This window comes from Equus asinus, chromosome 3 (genome assembly GCF_041296235.1).
Source record: "Equus asinus isolate D_3611 breed Donkey chromosome 3, EquAss-T2T_v2, whole genome shotgun sequence".
NCBI classification, from domain to species: domain Eukaryota; kingdom Metazoa; phylum Chordata; class Mammalia; order Perissodactyla; family Equidae; genus Equus; species Equus asinus.
In genome coordinates, this window is record NC_091792.1 from 93,305,203 (window position 1) to 93,322,851 (window position 17,649).

Consider the following 17,649-nt stretch of genomic DNA (forward strand, 5'->3'; position numbering starts at 1 on the left):
TTTCCTACCAAAAGTGCAGACGGGCCCCTTTTCTCCACATCCTCAACAACACGTGATAATAGCATTCTAATAGGTGTGGGGTGATATCTCATTGTGATTTTGATTTGCATTTCCCTGATGATTAGCGATGTTGAGCACCTTTTCATGAACTGTTGGCCGTCTGTATGTCTTCTTTGGGAAAATGTCTATTTAGGTCCTCCGCTCATTTTTTAATTGAATTGTTTGTTTGGGTTTTTTTTTGCTGTTGAGTTATTCGAGTTCTTGATATATTTTGGATGTTAACCCCTTATCAGATATATGATTTGCAAATATTTTCTCCCATTCAGTAGATTGCTTTTTCATTTTGTTGATGGTTTCCTTTGTTGTGCAGAAGCTTTTTAGTTTGGTGTAGTCCCACTTGGTTGTTTTTTTGTTTTTTTTTTTGCTTTTGCTTTTGGTGTCAAATCCAAAAAATCATTGCCAAGACCGATGTCAAGGATTGGAGTCCAGTTTCATTCTTTGGCATGTGGCTGTCTAGTTTTCCTAACACCATTTATTGAAGAGACTATTCTTTCCCCATTGTATATTCTTGGCTCCTTTGTCATAAATTAATTGACCATATATGTGTGAGTTTATTTCTGGACTCTTCTGTTCCACTGAGCTATGTGTCCATTTTTATGTCAGTGCCATACTATTTTGATTACTATAGCTTTGTAATATACTTTGAAATCAGGAAATGTGATACCTCCAGCTTTGTTCTTTTTCAAGATTGCTTTGGCTATTCAGGATCTTTTGTGGTTCCATACAAATTTGAGGATTGTTTTTTGTTTTTATGTGAAAAATGCCACTGGAATTTTGATAGGGATTCCATTGAATTTATAGGTTGCTTTGGGTAGTATGGACATTTTAACAATATTAAATCTAGTCCATGAGCATGGAATATCTTTCCACCTATTTGTGTCTTCTTCAATTTCTTTCATCAATGTCTTATAGTTTTCAGTGTACAAATCTTTCACCTCCTTGGTTAATTTTATTCCTAAGTATTTTTTTAATGCAATTCTAAATGGGATTGTTTTCTTAATTTTTCTTTCTGATAGTTTGTCTTTAGTGTATAGAAATGCAACTGATTTTTGTTTGCTGATTTTGTATCCTGCAACTTTACTAAATTTGTTTATTAGTTCTAATAGGATAATAGACATTCTAATAGATGTGAGGTGATATCTTGTTGTGGTTTTGATTTACATTTTCCTGATGATTAGTGATGTTGAGTGTCTTTTCACGTACCTATTGGCCATTGCATGTCTTCTTTGGAAAAATGTCTATTTAGGTCTTTTGCCCATTTTTTAATTGAGCTATTTGATTTGTTTTTCTATTGAGTTGTATGAGCCACTTGTGATTCTTTGTAATTGGATATGACCTTTAAAAAGTAAATGATGAGTTCCATATTTGATCTAAACATATCACCAGGTGAAATTTGACTTAAGATGAGAAGGTAGTTTGGAGATACATTCTGAAATAACAACACGTAGTTTGGTGTATCCTACATATTTGTGGTGGGTGACTTACAGCTTAGAAAGTCACCTCAATTTAAACTTAATATGGCAGGGTTGTTGGTCGGTCAGTTCTCACTAAAACTTTTTACCTTTTGTTTACTTAATGTGGATTTAGAAGCTTGTGGGTCCTTGTTTGACATAACCTGGTCTCCCTTATATCTCTGTGTGTGAACTTCCATGTTCTTCCTGTTCAGAAGCCACAACCTGTCAATTTTCAGGGCACTTAGTTTGTTAAAGTTTTAAGGGTTTCCAAAATAGTGCTTCTGCTGTTACTCCCTTGTTTGGAACATAATTAGAGCTGGATAAAAAAGACAAGCAGATGAAGATCAAAATATGGCTCATTTTTGTGGTAACAATGGGTTTCTGAGGACGGCACCCAGAAATAGGCAGCTTTTCTCCTGGCTGCCTGAGGCCTGGACCTGCAGGGGTAGTCCCTTTTACTGAAACTGACATAATTTATTGTCCAAACCAAGATACTTTTGAGAGTTAAATGGAGCACTAATAGGATGAAATGCTAGGAGTGTCCTGGGAAAACTGTGAAATAAGGGCACTAACTTTTACTCCATGACAGCAGCCAAAGCAGAGGGCACACTCTCTTCAGGTAGCAAATCCCAGAGAGACAGGGAGGAAGCCTAATACACTCAGTTCCGTCCGATCAGCACACACCATCAGATGCACCAGCTCTTCACCCCCCAGGGAGAAGCGAGGGATGGCCCGGGAAGTCAGCTGCGCTCATGGAAAATCCATCCTCATAGAATCTTTAGAGGAAAGGAAATTTTTCCCTTTGGTCCAGGCCCTGATATTTGCACAGACGAGGGCCAGAGTGGGGTGCTCTAAGCACAGGGCCGGAGGAGTGGTGTGCAGACCGACTGTTAGCATCGCTACTCAACTCGACATTCAGTGATGATTGGTAGATTGAAATTGGTCCTAAAGGGAGTATTTATGCCATGGGAACTGCCAAACTACAAGTCAGGGCCTTTCTTTCTTCTTCTCCAGTAGAGTTGCTTGTTAAAAATTCATCACACACCGGGGCTGGCCCCGTGGCCGAGTGGTTAAGTCTGTGCGCTCCGCTGCAGGCGGCCCAGTGTTTCGTTGGTTCGAATCCTGGGCACGGACATGGCACTGCTCATCAAACCACGCTGAGGCAGCGTCCCACATGCTACAACTAGAAGGACCCACAACGAAGAATATACAACTATGTACTGGGGGGCTTTGGGGAGAAAAAGGAAAAAATAAAATCTTTTAAAAAAAAAAAAAAATTCATCACACACCACTTGGCCCTGGACTGGAGTTTTATTTCCCCTGGGTTTATGGTTGATACTTTGCTCTGTCCCCATCATCTAGTGGAGATGTTCATGAGCAATGATTAAGGCACATTTGTCATTGCCGTGAAAACACTCCAGTCCCTACACCATCTGTATGCCTCTCAGGGATGTGCTCCACTGGGCCCGCTCCTCATGGCCTGAACAGCTGTAGTGCAATCTGTGCTCTGAGTCCTCTGTCTTGGAAGAGCCGAGGAGCCTAAGGATGGGTCTTCCATTGGGTAGTAAGAGTGGCCACTCAATGCAGGCCTCCATAGTCCCTTGCCAAGTCCACTGAGATGGAAAGCATGAGCATCACTTTGATGTTTTCGGTCTTACAGGCATTGACAATGAGAAACAGGCCTGTTCATGGGGGAACTGAAATTCTTGGCCATGGTATTGTCAGTGGAGTCACAAAGTACCTGAGTTTTAGAACTCAGAAGCTCTGGATTTGGGTCCTATTTGTGAAGGTTACAACCGTGGAACTTTGCACAAAGTATTTCACTGCTTGGCCTCTTTTAAAGTGGGAACAATATTCTCCAGTTATAAAGTTTTGGGGATAAATGAAATAGCATGTGAAAATAAATGATAAATCTTAAAGTGTGCCAGCCTTTAAGATTGAATTATATTGTGTTGTTTTGTGGTTTTATTTCTGAAAGTAACACTTGTCATAAATCGGGAATCAATTTCCCAAAATAAAATTCTTTCTTGTATGATGGTATACAGTTTTCAGTAATGATGTATACATTGTATTGATTTTTTTCACCTAAGTGTATTATTTTAATAAATATCTTATGAATGAAAAAAAATGCTTAAGTAAAGTATAAGCATTATAAGCAGAGTGCATATTGTAGCAAAAGGAGAGATTATTTCATTCTGACATTTTGGCTAATTATTTGCAGGACGGGAAGCAGAGCTGGATTATCCACAAGACTGACGAAACATGTGTAGCCCTCTAGCAAAGGAATATTAATTTATTTTGGAGGAGGAAAGAACTTGATATGGCTCCCCAAACTCCCCCAGTTAAATTAATCGTCATTGGAAAAATAGAAATTTGTTGGGTTTCTTTATGCTTATTTTAGAGTTTAATGTTTTAAAACTATAATTTGGAAGGGAGTTAGAATATTGCGTTCTTAAAAAGGTGCTTAGAATCTCTTCAAAAACCTTAATTCATCCACCATGAAATAACTTCTACCTAGGTTCTTGTACTTTTGCCATCTTGGGAAGGACAGGGGTGCGGGAAGCCTTCAGAGGGACATTTTGTGTCAGGAATATTGGACAGAACACACAAGGGTTGTTTTTTTCTCCACATTACAGACAGATTTCAGATATAAAATTACCTTAGATAACGTTTCTTTGTAAAACACAAAATAAATCAATTTTGTTATTGAACTTTGATATGTTAAAAAAAAGCAAATTTCGATCTTTCAGGTTTAAGGCCTATTTTTTAAGTATGTGTTTTTCAGATGTAGCTTGGCCTCCCTCTAGTGGTAGCTGTGGCAAACTGAATCAAAACCCGGAGCAAAAATCTCTTTTCTTTGTATCAAAAATAGGGTTTTGAATATCTAAGCCTTAATTTAAAGGGCTGGAAAGCTTGTACTTAATCTCAGGTTTTGGCGTTTCCTAGAGACTCAGGTTAATTTTCATTTGTTCTTCCTCGTTGTTGTTGTTGTTGCTTGAACTTTTCTTGTGTTTATTTTTGTTGGCAGTGGGTGTGTGTGTGTGTGTGTGTGTTCTTTTCCACAAACTGCAGAGCCCTACGTCCAGTTATAAATTTCAAGTTTTTGATGCTTTATGCAATATCTTCTGGTATAAATTTTAGAAAAAAGAATTTATTAATAAGTTTTTGAACAAAACTGAGATTACATTACTCTGGGGAGGTGGGTTGGTAGAAATTAATATACTGTAGAAAAAAATTAAACTTGGATCTCATCAAACCTCTAAATATAACGAGCAATTTACTCGGAATCCAGAGGAGAGAAGAACATGTTTGAATACACTGAGGAGATGTAATTAGTCAAACTCAGACTGTGCGAAATTCCACAGGATATAAAAGCACAGTTCTTCAACAAATAAACTGCAAGAGGGAGAAAAAGAGAGATGAAAATGAAACCTGAAAATTAAAAGGGACTTAAAAGACTGCAATCATTTCCCAGATCTGGGCCTTATTTGGATCTTGATTAAAATAAGCATGGTGGAGGGGCTGGCCCCGTGGCCGAGTGGTTAAGTTCACGCGCCCCGCTGCAGGGGGCCCAGTGTTTCGTTGGTTCGAATCCTGGGCGCGGACATGGCACTGCTCATCAGACCACGCTGAGGCAGCGTCCCACATGCCACAACTAGAAGGACCCACAACGAAGAATATACAACTATGTACTGGGGGCTTTGGGGAGAAAAAGGAAAAAATAAAATCTTAAAAAAAAAAAAGCATGGTGGAAAAAAACCTATTTGTAAGATTTATGAGATGATTAAATAGTCGACACTATATGTTTGATATTGTTAAGGAGTTATTTTTAGGTGTGATAATGGTATTTTAGTTGTGTTTAAAGACAAGTTATTATCTTTCAGAAATTCACACTGAAATATTTACAATTGAAATCATATGATATCTGGGATTTGCTTCAAAATAGTTGGGGGAAGGGGATGGATGGAGGTGTGGATAGGGCAAAATTGGCCTTGGGGTTATGGTAGCTGGCACTGGATAGATAGCTGGGAATTTATTATACCATTGTATCTACTTTTGAGTATAATTGAAATTCTCCATAGTAAAACATTAAAAATATCAATAAATTGGCAATTGTAAGGGAGGAAGAAAATTCATCTACCTTCTCTAGGTCCTTCTGGCTGGGCTACAAATTAAATTCACATGAGACAGAATAACAGGAGAAAATCAAACAAAGCTGTATAACATGTATACATCGGAGAAACCCAGGAAAATTGGGTAACTCGCCAAAATGGCCGAGCTGCCTTCTTAAATACCATCTTCAGCTAAAGACAAAGGGGGCCGTTGGGGATAGTGGTTTGGGACTTCAAAGGGAAAGAAGGCAATTTACATGGAGATGGAAAAGCAAAGTTTTGGTAGACAGAACTTTGATAAGAGTGGGCTTAGCAAGGATCCTCCCAGTCTACTGATACCCACATTTATCTATGGTGATGGCCTGTCCTGGGGACAGGTGTTTTATCTTACATTCTTTCAGGTAGTTAGGGGGAAGGTCAAAGTTTCTTTGAGAGTCTTTTGTTCTTAAAAATAATCAAGCCAAAGAGAGACATTTTGGGGTGGCCAATTCTGATCCCCCACACTACAATGTCTTTAGTAACAGCTATGTAAATGAATACAGACTATTATTAAACACCATTATTTTATGGACTACTAAAACAATTCTCTTTACCCTCCTCAACCCAAGCCAAGCTCACTTTGGACTTCATTTTGTACTGCAGGCTCATACTAAAGTTTTTAAAGCAGCCAGACAGCAGCCCTGACAAGTCTGGCTCAGTCTAAAGTGAGCCTTGATTTGTTGGACCACTAAGAAGCTGGACCTTAATTCTATTCTAAATCAAAGAGGATCTTAGACTAAAGGTCATGGCTTCCTAGAGAGGAGACCATGGGATAAGCTCTAATGACCCGATTCCTGAGATAGAATAAAGATCAATTAAAGAATAAGTGAACAAACATTTCACACACCATTATCGATGCCTGAAATGTCTCAGGTTTTTTAAGTTAGCACAGTGGCAAGTTGGAGTATGACAAAGAATAAGACATTGACCGACTCTGATGTTCACATTCCACTTAGCTTTTGGACTTAAGACTTCTCTTATAGATGCCCCAGCCCTAACTGTCTTCCCTTTTCCACCCACCTGACCCTAACCTGGGCACGTGTGGAAAGCCACTTCCCTTCTGGTTCCAAGGAAGCTGAGTATCGCTTTCCTATCTAATGTCTTTCTGAATTCTTGCTCTGAACACACTGCCCACACAGACTCAGGATGCTGCCATCCTGTCAGGCTTCCATCACTGCCCTCTTCTGATGTAATGTTCCTTCTCCCTACCCACAAACACACAAGATTGGACCTCCGTGCACCCTGATGTCAGTCTGAAATAAGCCATGGCCCTTTGCAGATTTTAAGTTAAATTATTTCCCCTTGGAAACCCCAAGATAAGCCCAGATCGCTTCCTAATCTCCCACATAACCAATTTCATCCATTCAACAAATTACTGAGTGCTTAATATATGCCAGACTCAGAGATAGGCAGTACTGATAGAAAGGAAAGCAAAAAAAGACCACAGTCCTTGCCTTCACTGAGTTTGCAGACTAGTGGGTTTTAAGGATCCAAGACTGTAATTTGTATTGAGTCTTTACTGAAGGTAGAAAGATAAAGAAAGAGGAGCAGTACACAGAAAATAAGTTACAACTTCTGCACCAGCCCAGGCTGGCTCCCTGTCTCAGTCTTTCTTGGACTAATTCTGTTTGTCTTGGGTCAGTGTATTCCCCACCCCTGGAGCTGTTCTGGGCTGCTACGTGACTCAGAACCCAGCACAGACTAACACCAAGGACCCAGAGAGAGAATATGTTTCTAACAAGCTCATTAATATCTATTTCCCTAAATCCTCATTTCTTGCCGGGATTAATCTCTTCCCAGGAAACTTAGAAAACATAGAATTTCAAGACAGGTAGAATGGTCAAAACTTTAAAAGTTAAAGGAAAAGAAAAGAGTGTGGAGGCAAGTTTCTTTTATAAAAAAGAATTTTCTAACAATTTTTGCTGTGCAAAATGAGAGAGGTCACCTTGTGAAGTTGTCCTTGGAAATGTAAACAGGTAGGATGACTATTGTCAAGGATGTGAAAACTTCTAAGAGAAGTTTCCAGTGGTGGGAGTTTAAACTTAGATAACCAAAAATACCATTTAATTGCTAACATTTGGTTCTTTGAACAATGAAAACAGGAATGTTAAAGGCACTGTAATATCTGGAAAGGAGAGGAATATCAGGGCAGAGATGTTTTCCCTGTGCTCCTAAAATCATGTAACATACCTTCCGCTTATATGTTAGATGGGTGTAGATAAAAGTTAGGCATCAGGATTATTGTATGTGTCAGTAGATGGGGCACCGGCCCTAGATTGTGGGAGCAGTGGTGAAACCATTTGCCACGGATCCTATCTTCTCAGAAGAGACTGGAGCAGATTCTTCATTAAGAGCAATTTCCACCGCAGCTCCCAAAGTGTTGGCATCCAACGGGAGGCCCAAAGGCATCTAGGATAGTTTGGGTTATCCCTTAGGCCAGTCTCAAGGAGACCATACTGGCTATGTTGCCAAATCATAGAGTTTGGCACACCAGATGTGATGTACTGTCACCACTTAGGTTTGGATCCTCCTGAAACACCACCACCACCGCCGCCATGACCACCACCACCATCAATTGCTGTATTAGATTATGCTGGGTAATGAACAACTGCAAAATCTGAGTGGCTTATGACAACAAGATTTAGTTCTCACTTTACACTATGTGCCCACTATGGACTGGGTGAAGTTCTGCTCAAGTCTCCTATCTCTGGAGTCTGTGCTGATGGAATACATCTCTGAAAGATTGCCTGTCACCATGATTGAGGGAAAGAGAGAATATGAAAATTGTTTACTGGCTCTTAGAATTTCTTCTTGAAATAGGGTGTTGGGCTTCTGGGTTGTGATTAAGATGGCATTTTGGTTATGTTAGGTCTGTGATCCAGCAATAACTGGATTCAGCCTCTCATGAGCAATCTTTACCAGATCCTGAAAAAAATGCATGAAGAAAATAGTAAGAAAATATACCATGTTTCCACTGATGTGTGTGTGTCCCCCAGTGAAGAATCCACTGAGCTAGATAGGACCCCACCGGGAACTCCTTTGTATAAGCTGTGTTGCCTGAGCAGCTTGAGACTAAAAGGGGTTAAATGCCTGCTTTGCTTACTTTCACTCCACAGCACTGATCTGAGTCTTATTCCTATTACTCCATATATCTGCCAACAAGAGGCTGAAGAGAGCACAAGATACACGGGAAGGAACTGGTGGTTTGTCGCAAAACCACATGGAGAGCTGGTGTAGGCTGCATGTCCAAGCCATATGGGGAAAGAAGCCAGAGAACCCGAAGAGAGAAACAGGGAGCAGGAGCCGGCCAGTGGAAAGCATGCATGTTGGGAGACGGTCCGGCTCTCAGAAAGGACAGGCCAAGACCACAGCTTAGCTTCTCTAGGGTAGGAGAGGAAGAGAGATGGGAGGGACTCTAAACACTCCCTTTTTAACAACTTCAAAATCTCCAGCCAAGCAGGGTGGCCCATAAAACTGTATCTTCGTAAAGCATAGCATCCATTCCTAGGCAGACATTCAGTACTGAAAAGAAAGTCATGAGGGAATGGGGTTTCCCCACCGTGGACCTCCTTCTGGGCAGGGTCGGATAAAGGGGGAGAGTGAGCAGGCTCTGATATAGAGATTCTTCCCCCTTACACCTTATTAGCTGGCAAGAGTGACCCGAAATTGAAGCATGTGGATGCACGGAGGGTATCAGGTAATAATCTGTTCTTATTTCTCAGTAGGAAGGTGCGTCACTTTAATGCTTAGACTTTAAAAAGTTCCTTGTAGGTTGTTGTTGATGCTGATTCATTATAATTTTATTCTGTATATTTCAAGCACCTACAGGTATTTTTATTTTTTCTTAACAGCAGGTGAGACGTGGTCTATTTTTTTGCCTGACACATAGAGTGTGGCCTGACACATAGAGTGTGGCTGGGGCCTGTGACTAGGTGCGAATGTCCTCTCTAGCTTCTAATTTGGGTCTCTAGCCGCTTCTTCTCCAGCAAGAATTCTTAACAAGAAAAAGAAACCAAAATAATGTAGTTTCAATGAGTAGGTTATTTTTTGTCAGTTTTTGCAGACAGTGGTTTGTCAACGCCAGGCGCCTCTGTGTTTTCTTAATAATAGAAGTAGATTTAGACTTTCAGACACGAAATTGGTTCACAAAGTCGTGGTATGTGAGTTTATTTCTGAGGGTAAGAGAAGTGATACTCTTCGAAGTTGCTAGAATAGTTGGAGAGGGGATGCAAATTACCTGATGTGGATCTTGAGAAGCAGTGACAAGGGTGCGATCCTGTAACACTAGCAGGCGGTTCAGTACAAGGCCGCGTTTCACATCAGGAGCTGTGGCCAACTCTTTGCTTTCTCCCCTTCTCTTCTCTCTCCCCTTTGCTCCTGCACCTCGTCAGCTCTGCGGTGGGCTGGTGGCGGTTCAATGAGTAGGCTCTGGAGCCCAACTTCACAAGTGCAGATTCTTGCTCCACCATAGACGCCCGCATGACCTTGGCGAGTCACTCACTTTCAGTAGGCCTCAGTTTTCTTATTGGGTAGTGAGTATAATTTTTTCTTACTTCCTTGGGGGAGGACTAAGTGAGGTAATTAATGTAAAGTGCTTAACAAAATGCCAGGAGCATTGCAGGTGCCCATAAAGGTCTGTGCTCTCTGTGAGTCCAACATTACTCTGGGGGGTCAACTTTCCCAAGGCGGCTTGGTCTTTAAGCAATTTGGGTGCACTGTGAGATCATCTGATTTGCTTTTTGGTTCAGGAAATATACTTAACAATATCTGTTACTTCTAAGATGAAGGCACCTGAAAACTGCAATGTAAAAGGGAATGTTATCTATGAGGGGGTCAGAGTGAGTTATTCTTTGCCCAGTTGATCTTAACCCCTTTTACTGGATCAATGTATTTGCACAAAAAGCTCTCTCTGTAGTCTCCACATATTCTAGGCAGCTGCTCAGGATCCTCTTCTTTCTTGTATTTCCCTCTCCCCGTCCATTTGTTCCCAGATGGTAGTTTGAGCTCCCATTTGCCTGGTCCTGGATTCTAGGATTTGAGTCCACTTTGAAATTTGCTTCTGGCAGCTTCAGATTTGATAATCTTCAGAACAGTCTTCCTGCCATTTTGGGCCTTAGCATGCCCACTCATGTCCCAGCTCTTCTCATCCTTTTGGTTATGAGATGCCCCTACTGATGGCAGGAGTAGACTAGGTAGCCCTGAGCCAGAGCTGCTGGGACACTGTCCTGGGACACTGGCCTTTAGTTCACCCAGCCTTGCTGTACACAGCAATGTCTGGGGTGTGTAACCCTAGTGGGCAGGCAGGTTCATGGTCAGAGTCTCCAGAACTGGGGGTGGGGTCAGGAGGATATACCAAAACCCCCTACAATGGCAAAAAGGGAGCTCCCCGAGGGACACGACAGATCGTACCCTGAGCAGGCACTTAGCTATCATCAACCAGGTGGGTGCCTCTGTTGGGCAGGGATGTGTGCCCCTCACTTTGGTTGTGCCACTGTCTTTCCTGCCCTGTGTAGCTGTCAGTGTGTAAAGTAAACTTTGTGGGGGACCTACATTTGAGGACCTTGTGTCCTTTGCACATGCCTGTTTTTGTCAGTCACAGTCACTGTTGTGACCACCATACCTGGTTCCAGCCCCTGGTCCACATAGCTCAAGCTATGACTGGGAGAGCCCTCGAGACCCTGAGGGGGAGCCAAGAAGGCAGATGTTCCTCCCCAGGGAGTGCTCTGCGTCCTTCTCTCTCTACAAAACCAACCAACCAACCAAACAGTTTTGAGGTTTTGAGGACCTAGAGAATTTAGCTAGGAGCTTTTTGAGGTCAGAGACTCTATCTCACTCATTTTTTCCCCCCAGTGCCTAGCACGATATCTGGTACATAGTAGTGTTGGAATTTTAGGAGCTAAATAACTGACATTCTTGCTTCCCGTCTTAAGTTGGGAACCAATTAAGAGCTAGACAGAGGAGTCAGACAGCTGGAAATCACAGGCTGCTGCCAGCCGTAAGGTGCCTCTGTTCAGATTAGAAAAAGGCACCTTCTTTTTCGTCCTTTGGGCCTATGAATTAGAAGAAAACACCCACTCCTGGAACATGATTGTAAAGAGGGACTGCCTCTGGGTGGACAAGGTAGAAGAAAGGGGTCGGGAGCTGGCTTGGTGTGCAGAAGCTGGGCCAATCCAGTCCCTGTTTGTCCCCAGGGCCACTGCCTTTGTGTGGGTGTCTCTGGAGATCAAAGCAGGAGGATTTTTTTTTTTTAATATTAAAAGTTGAATTAGAATGTGTTGCATAGATATGCCACCACAATGGGCGTCGTAATTGTCTGTCATTCATTGAACTTACTCTTCAAAATAGTAGGCTTCTAGTTGCAGGAATAGAACCTGGTCATCTGTGCTAATCACATAGTAGAGAATCAACTAGGATGTGCCCTCCCGACACTGGCAGATATGGAACACTGAGGCTCTGAAGAACCTCTGCCAAGTTTGCTCAGTTCTTTCTCCCAAGGTCCACAACAATATCCTTCCTTTCTTTCCTGTGGGAGGAATAGGGGAGGAGGTGGGGAGGGAGGCCGTGGGTACTACTGTTGCAGAAGTTCTTACTCACAGCGTCCTGAGACCAGGAGAAAGGAGGTTCTCAGTGACACAGTACTCAGTTAGTGTTTCCTGAATGAGGGGATACATTTCAAGAAGAGGCAGAAATGCTGTTTATTGTATAACTGTGGTTAGGAAAGAACAACGGTAGAACAGTCAGGAGGTAAGTTTGGTGGGTTAAATGAATCTTTTGTGACTTGCTAGTATATCGGGAGTGTGTACACCATACGTGGCTTGCGTTTTGGAGGGTTTTGTTAAACCTTGACATAGGAGGTGGAGGGGTTGCCTTCTGATACAGAAACAGAGAAAGGGCTGTTTGAAGGGCTTAACTGTTCAGAGAGTGAGTTGGGAAGCAGGCAAGATATGTTGATTCTAGCAGAAAAGGATTAATCAACTCATTTGAAAGCCATTCAAATTTGATTAGAGGGAGAGGAGATAAGAAGTTAGAACAATGATTTCTTAACTTGGGTATATTTGAACAGACTTATCTCTAGTGGATAGAATGGTGTTTAACCTTTATTCCTTGGAAGGAGAAGAAAGAGATAAGCCCATGAATTTTCAAGTTGCTGCTTCAGAAGGAGAAATCCTTTCCTTTTTGGTATCAGTCAGAATGTTGCACAAGAGAATAATGGAAGAAGTGAGAAAGGTTATTTTTGGGTCTTTTTTGGGGACTCTGTGTGTGTGTGTTGTCATTTATTACACTCTAATTACATTAATTAGAACTAATTATTTCATAGTCATAAATGAATTAAATCATGTTAGTTTATCAGCTTAGTCAAGGAATTTGAGGTCCTAAAACACAGGAAACAAATGAGTTTTCATGGTGGAGAAAAAGTTAGCTGTTGGGTTGGTAGTGGATGACAATGGGGTAAAGATGAGTAACCAGGAGGCAGGGTAAGAGCAGTACCTACTTGGAGATATTTGAGTCTATATCAGTTGTCTATTACTGCATGAACAACTACTCCAAGACTTAGTGGCTTGAAACAACAGTCATTATCTAGCTCATGGTTAAGGTATGGGATCAGCTTGCTGGTTTTCCTGTTGGTCTTAGCTGGGCCTATTCGTGAGTCTGTGGTCACCTGCTGCTTCTAGATAAGTTGGTGGGTCAGCTCGGGGGTTGCCTGCTTCCAGATGGTCTCCCTCACACGAGTGGTAGTTGACTGGCTGTTAGCTAGGGTACCTTGGTTTGCCTCCAGTGGCCTCTTAGCCTGTAGCAGGTTACAAAGGCCTATAAAATGTTGGTTTCAGGTTTCCAGGTGCAGCAAGGCACCAAGTACAACAACTTTCAAACCTCTGCTGTACATCATGTTTGCTAATGTTCCACTTGACAGGTCACTTGGCCAAACTCAATTCAAAGGGTTGAGTTTGAATAGAATCTCTTTCTTGATGGGAGGGTCTACACTGCCACAGGGAGGGGAAGAATTTGCTGCCATTTTTCCTATCTGCTCCAGGATTCTAGGCTACAGTGAAGGCTGCAGGGTGGAGGAGAAAGGAAGAGAGAGGTGTGGAGGGGGGAGGTTGGGCAGTAGAGATAATCTTTGTTCACTTCACAGCTTCTCCTGGGACCGCCCCTATCTTGGGCTAAGCACCACTGTGTGGTAAAAAGAAATCTCGCAGACTCAGAAACTAAAGTTAACACCAGAAATTACTAGGAAAGGGAAAACTAAGAGAGGACAGGAGTGTCTGATTAGAGGATACGTATTGCAAAAATATTTTAAAATGTTGCACAAAGCTCAGCATTAGATGTTATTTCTACTCAGGTCAGTAATGTAGACTTGGTGTTACCCTCCCATTATCTGGATAGGAAAACTGGGTTAGGGGGTACTACCCAACTCATAAAATTGTGTGCAAGGAGCTGGAGAAAACCAGGAATCATACTTATTGAAGCTGAAACTAGACATTGATGAAAGGGTATTATTTCCCTTATTGTTGTGGAAAACTGGTAAGAGTAGACATCTTGCAATAGAGTCTTTTTCATCAGTCGTGTCAAGAGAATAAAAGGGCAACGCATGTGGCCAATATTCTTGAACTGTGCGTGCTGGAGCCTTAATGAGATGATTTATGGTCTGAGCAGGGCATCATTTCAGACATGGGAGGAGGTCGGGGAGCTGCATTTCCCTCAGTGAGCTCATCCATCAGGGGACTGAATCATAGCAGCGAGCGGAGCCACTCTCTCCTCACCTGCCCTTATCTTCTCCAGGTAGCCTCAGACCTTGAGGCCTCTGAGTCCTAACTTCCTCTTGATAAAACGAAGACATTATTATCTGTGTCTTAGACTATTGAGCATGCTACCTTAAAATCAAGGCTTGGACTTTCCATCACCCCAAATCCCTCTACTTCTCTTGTCTTTTGTGTTTGTTCATTTGATTTTTGTTTAATTGACTTAATTTTTTTAGAGCAGTTCCAAGTTTACAGCAAAATTGAGGGGAAGGTACAGAGATTTCCCATATAGCCCCTGCCTTTATACATGCACAGCCTCTCCCATTATCAATATCCCCCACCAGAGTGGTACATTTCTTTGATTTTTTTTTTAAAAGCCTTCTTTTGAAATAATTTCAAACTTATAGAAAGGTTGAAAGAATAATAGAGGGCTCCCATGTACCCTTTATCTAGATTTAATAATTTTTAGTGCTTTGCCACGCTTTTTCATATTCTCTCTCCTTTTTTTTTTCTTGGTGAGGAAGATTGTCCCTGAGTTAACACCTGTGCCAATCTTCCTCTATTTTTTGTATGTGGGATGCTGCCACAGCATGGCTTGATGAGTGGTGTGTAGGTCTATGCCCGGGATCCAAACTTGCGAACCCCAGGCCACTGAAGCGGAGCCCGTGAACTTAACCACTATGCCACAGACATATTTTTATGAACAGTTTGAGAATAGCTTGCAATATTATTCCCTCTGATCTCTTAGTACTTTGTGTATTTTGTAAGAAAAAGGATATTCTCTTACATTACTATAGTACAGTTGTCAAATTCAGGAACTTTAAAATTGAAACAGTACTGTTATCCAGTCTACAGTCCATAATCCAATTTGGCAACTGTTCTAATAATGTCTTTTATAGCATTTTTTTCCCCTCTGTGCAGGATCAGTTGAGGATCCTGTATTGCAATCAGTGTCCTATCTCTGTAGTATCCAAATCTGGAAGATTTCTTCAGCTTTTCTTTATTTTTGATGACATTGATATTTTCAAAGAACACAAGACAGCTGTTTCATAGAATGTTCATCACTTTGGGTTTGTCTGGTACTTCCTGATGATTAGACTCAGATCACGCATGTGTTCCCAGCTGTCCACAACATCAGTAATTTGTCCTTGTCAGAGCATCACATCTGGTGGAAGACAATGCCCCTCTGCCCCTTACGGGTGACGTTAATTCCATCACCTAATCAAGCGAGGTGCTGTCTGGTTTCTCCATTGTACAGTCACCATTTTCCTCTTTCAATGCTGAGTCATCTCGGGGAGACACTTGGGACTATGCACATATCCTGCTCCTCATCAAACTTTTCCGCCTGGATTTTGCATCCACTGATAGTTCTTGTTTGAATGAATCTTCTTTTTTTTTCTTTAAGGTGTGCACTTTAGTGAACTGGTCTCAAGTCAGTGTACAAGTAAGCCCTGGCTGCCTCCGCACCTCAACTCTCTTCCAGGGAGATCAAAAGCCTTCATACATTTCAAGTTGGGGGACAAAGGGGGGTGGGCCGTAATGGCTGACCATTCAAACTAAAGCAAAAAGAAAAGTTTTGGGTTACATAATTTACACAAAAGCACTGCTGTCCCCCTCCCCTGTGTGGACTAGGGCGGGAACTGGCCCTTCTCCTTCGGGAGAAGGGGGGCGGCTTTGGGGAAGGCAAGGGACTTCCTGTAACAATGCATCTCAGGATATTTGGAATGACTATTAAAAAAAGAACGATGTACAATCAAAGTCCTTGGCCACATCATAGAACTTTGGGGATGCCGCTCCCACGGACTGCTGTCACCTTCGCCATTCCAATTTTTAAATCCTGAGTCAAGCCCCCCCCCCCCCAAAAAAAACAAATAAAGCCATGCCAATCTCATCCTGTTTTCTGCAAGTTAGGTTTTGTCAAGAAAGGTTGTATTGTACTAACAGTCTGCCTAGAAGCATTTTTGGACTCATCGTGCTCCTGCTTGCTGATCCACATCTGCCGGAAGGTGGGCAATGAGGCCAGGATGGAGCCGCCAATCCATACGGAGTACTTGTGCTCATGGGGCACGATGATCTTGATCTTCATGGTGCTGGGAGCCAGGGTGGTGATCTCCTTCTGCATCCTGTCGGCGATGCCTGGGTACATGGTAGTCCCACCCGACAGCACTGTGTTGGCGTACAGGTCCTTACGAATGTCGACGTCGCACTTCACGATGGAGTTCAAGGTAGTTTCATGGATGCTGCTGGATTCCATGCCCAGGAAGGAAGGCTGGAAGAGGGCCTCAGGGACGCGCAACCGCTCCTTGCCCATGGTGATGACCTGACCGTCAGGCAGCTCGTAACTCTTCTCCAGGGAAGAGCTGGCGGCCGCGGTGGCCATCTTCTGCTCGAAGTCCAGGGCGCCGTAGCAGAGCTTCTCCTTGATGTCACGCACGATTTCCCGCTCGGCGTCGCTGTGAAGCTGTAGCCGCTCTCCGTGAGGATCTTCATGAGGCCAGCCAGGTCCAGACGCAGGATGGCGTGGGGGAGGGCGTACCCCTTGTAGATGGGCACAGTGTGAGTGACCCTGTCACCAGAGTCCATCACGATGCCAGTGGTATGGCCAGGCGCGTACAGAGATAGCACGACCTGGATAGCCACGTACATAGCTGGTGTGTTGAAGGTCTCGAACACGATCTGGGCCATCTTCTCACGGTTGGCCTTGGGATTGAGGAGGGCCTCGGTCAGCAGCACGGTGTGCTCCTCGGGGCCGCGCACAGCTTGTTGTAGAAGGTGTGGTGCCAGATCTCCTCCATGTCGTCCCAGTTGGTGATGATGCCGTTCTCGTACTTCAGGGTCAGGCTGCCTCTCTTGCTCTGGACCTCATCGCCCACGTAGAAGTCTTTCTGGCCCATGCCCACCATCACGGCCTGCTGCCGGGGACATCTCACGATGGAAGGGAAGACGGTGCCGGGGGCGTTGTCACCAGCAAAGCCGGCCTTGCACATGCCGGAGCCGCTGTCGACCACGAGCGCAGCGACGTCGTCATCCACGGTGAGCTGGTGGCGGTGTAGACGGGTGGTGGCGGCGGAGCGGCCAGGGCGATGGGTTTCTGCTCGCGGGGCACGCACGGTGTCAGCAGTCTGGATGAATCTTTATTATGATAGCTGCAGGGTTTTCTGTGCCTACTTCATTCCATAATTTATCTTTCTATTCCACAGTTGGAACCTGGCTCCCAACAACATCATCACGTTATTCGTTTCC

The 17,649-nt window shown here is 43.1% G+C and overlaps 1 protein-coding gene across 1 annotated transcript; it reads right to left on the bottom strand.

Annotated features, from left to right (window-relative positions):
- Nucleotides 1–15,815: 15,815 nt before the first annotated feature.
- LOC106839425 (actin, cytoplasmic 3-like) lies at nucleotides 15,816–17,408 on the bottom strand. Its single transcript, XM_070505411.1, is given in 3 exon segments — nucleotides 15,816–16,854; nucleotides 16,857–17,162; nucleotides 17,165–17,408. Coding segments are annotated over 3 exon segments (1,095 nt in total). The 5' UTR covers nucleotides 17,394–17,408; the 3' UTR covers nucleotides 15,816–16,294.
- Between the last annotated feature and the right edge of the window lie 241 nt (nucleotides 17,409–17,649).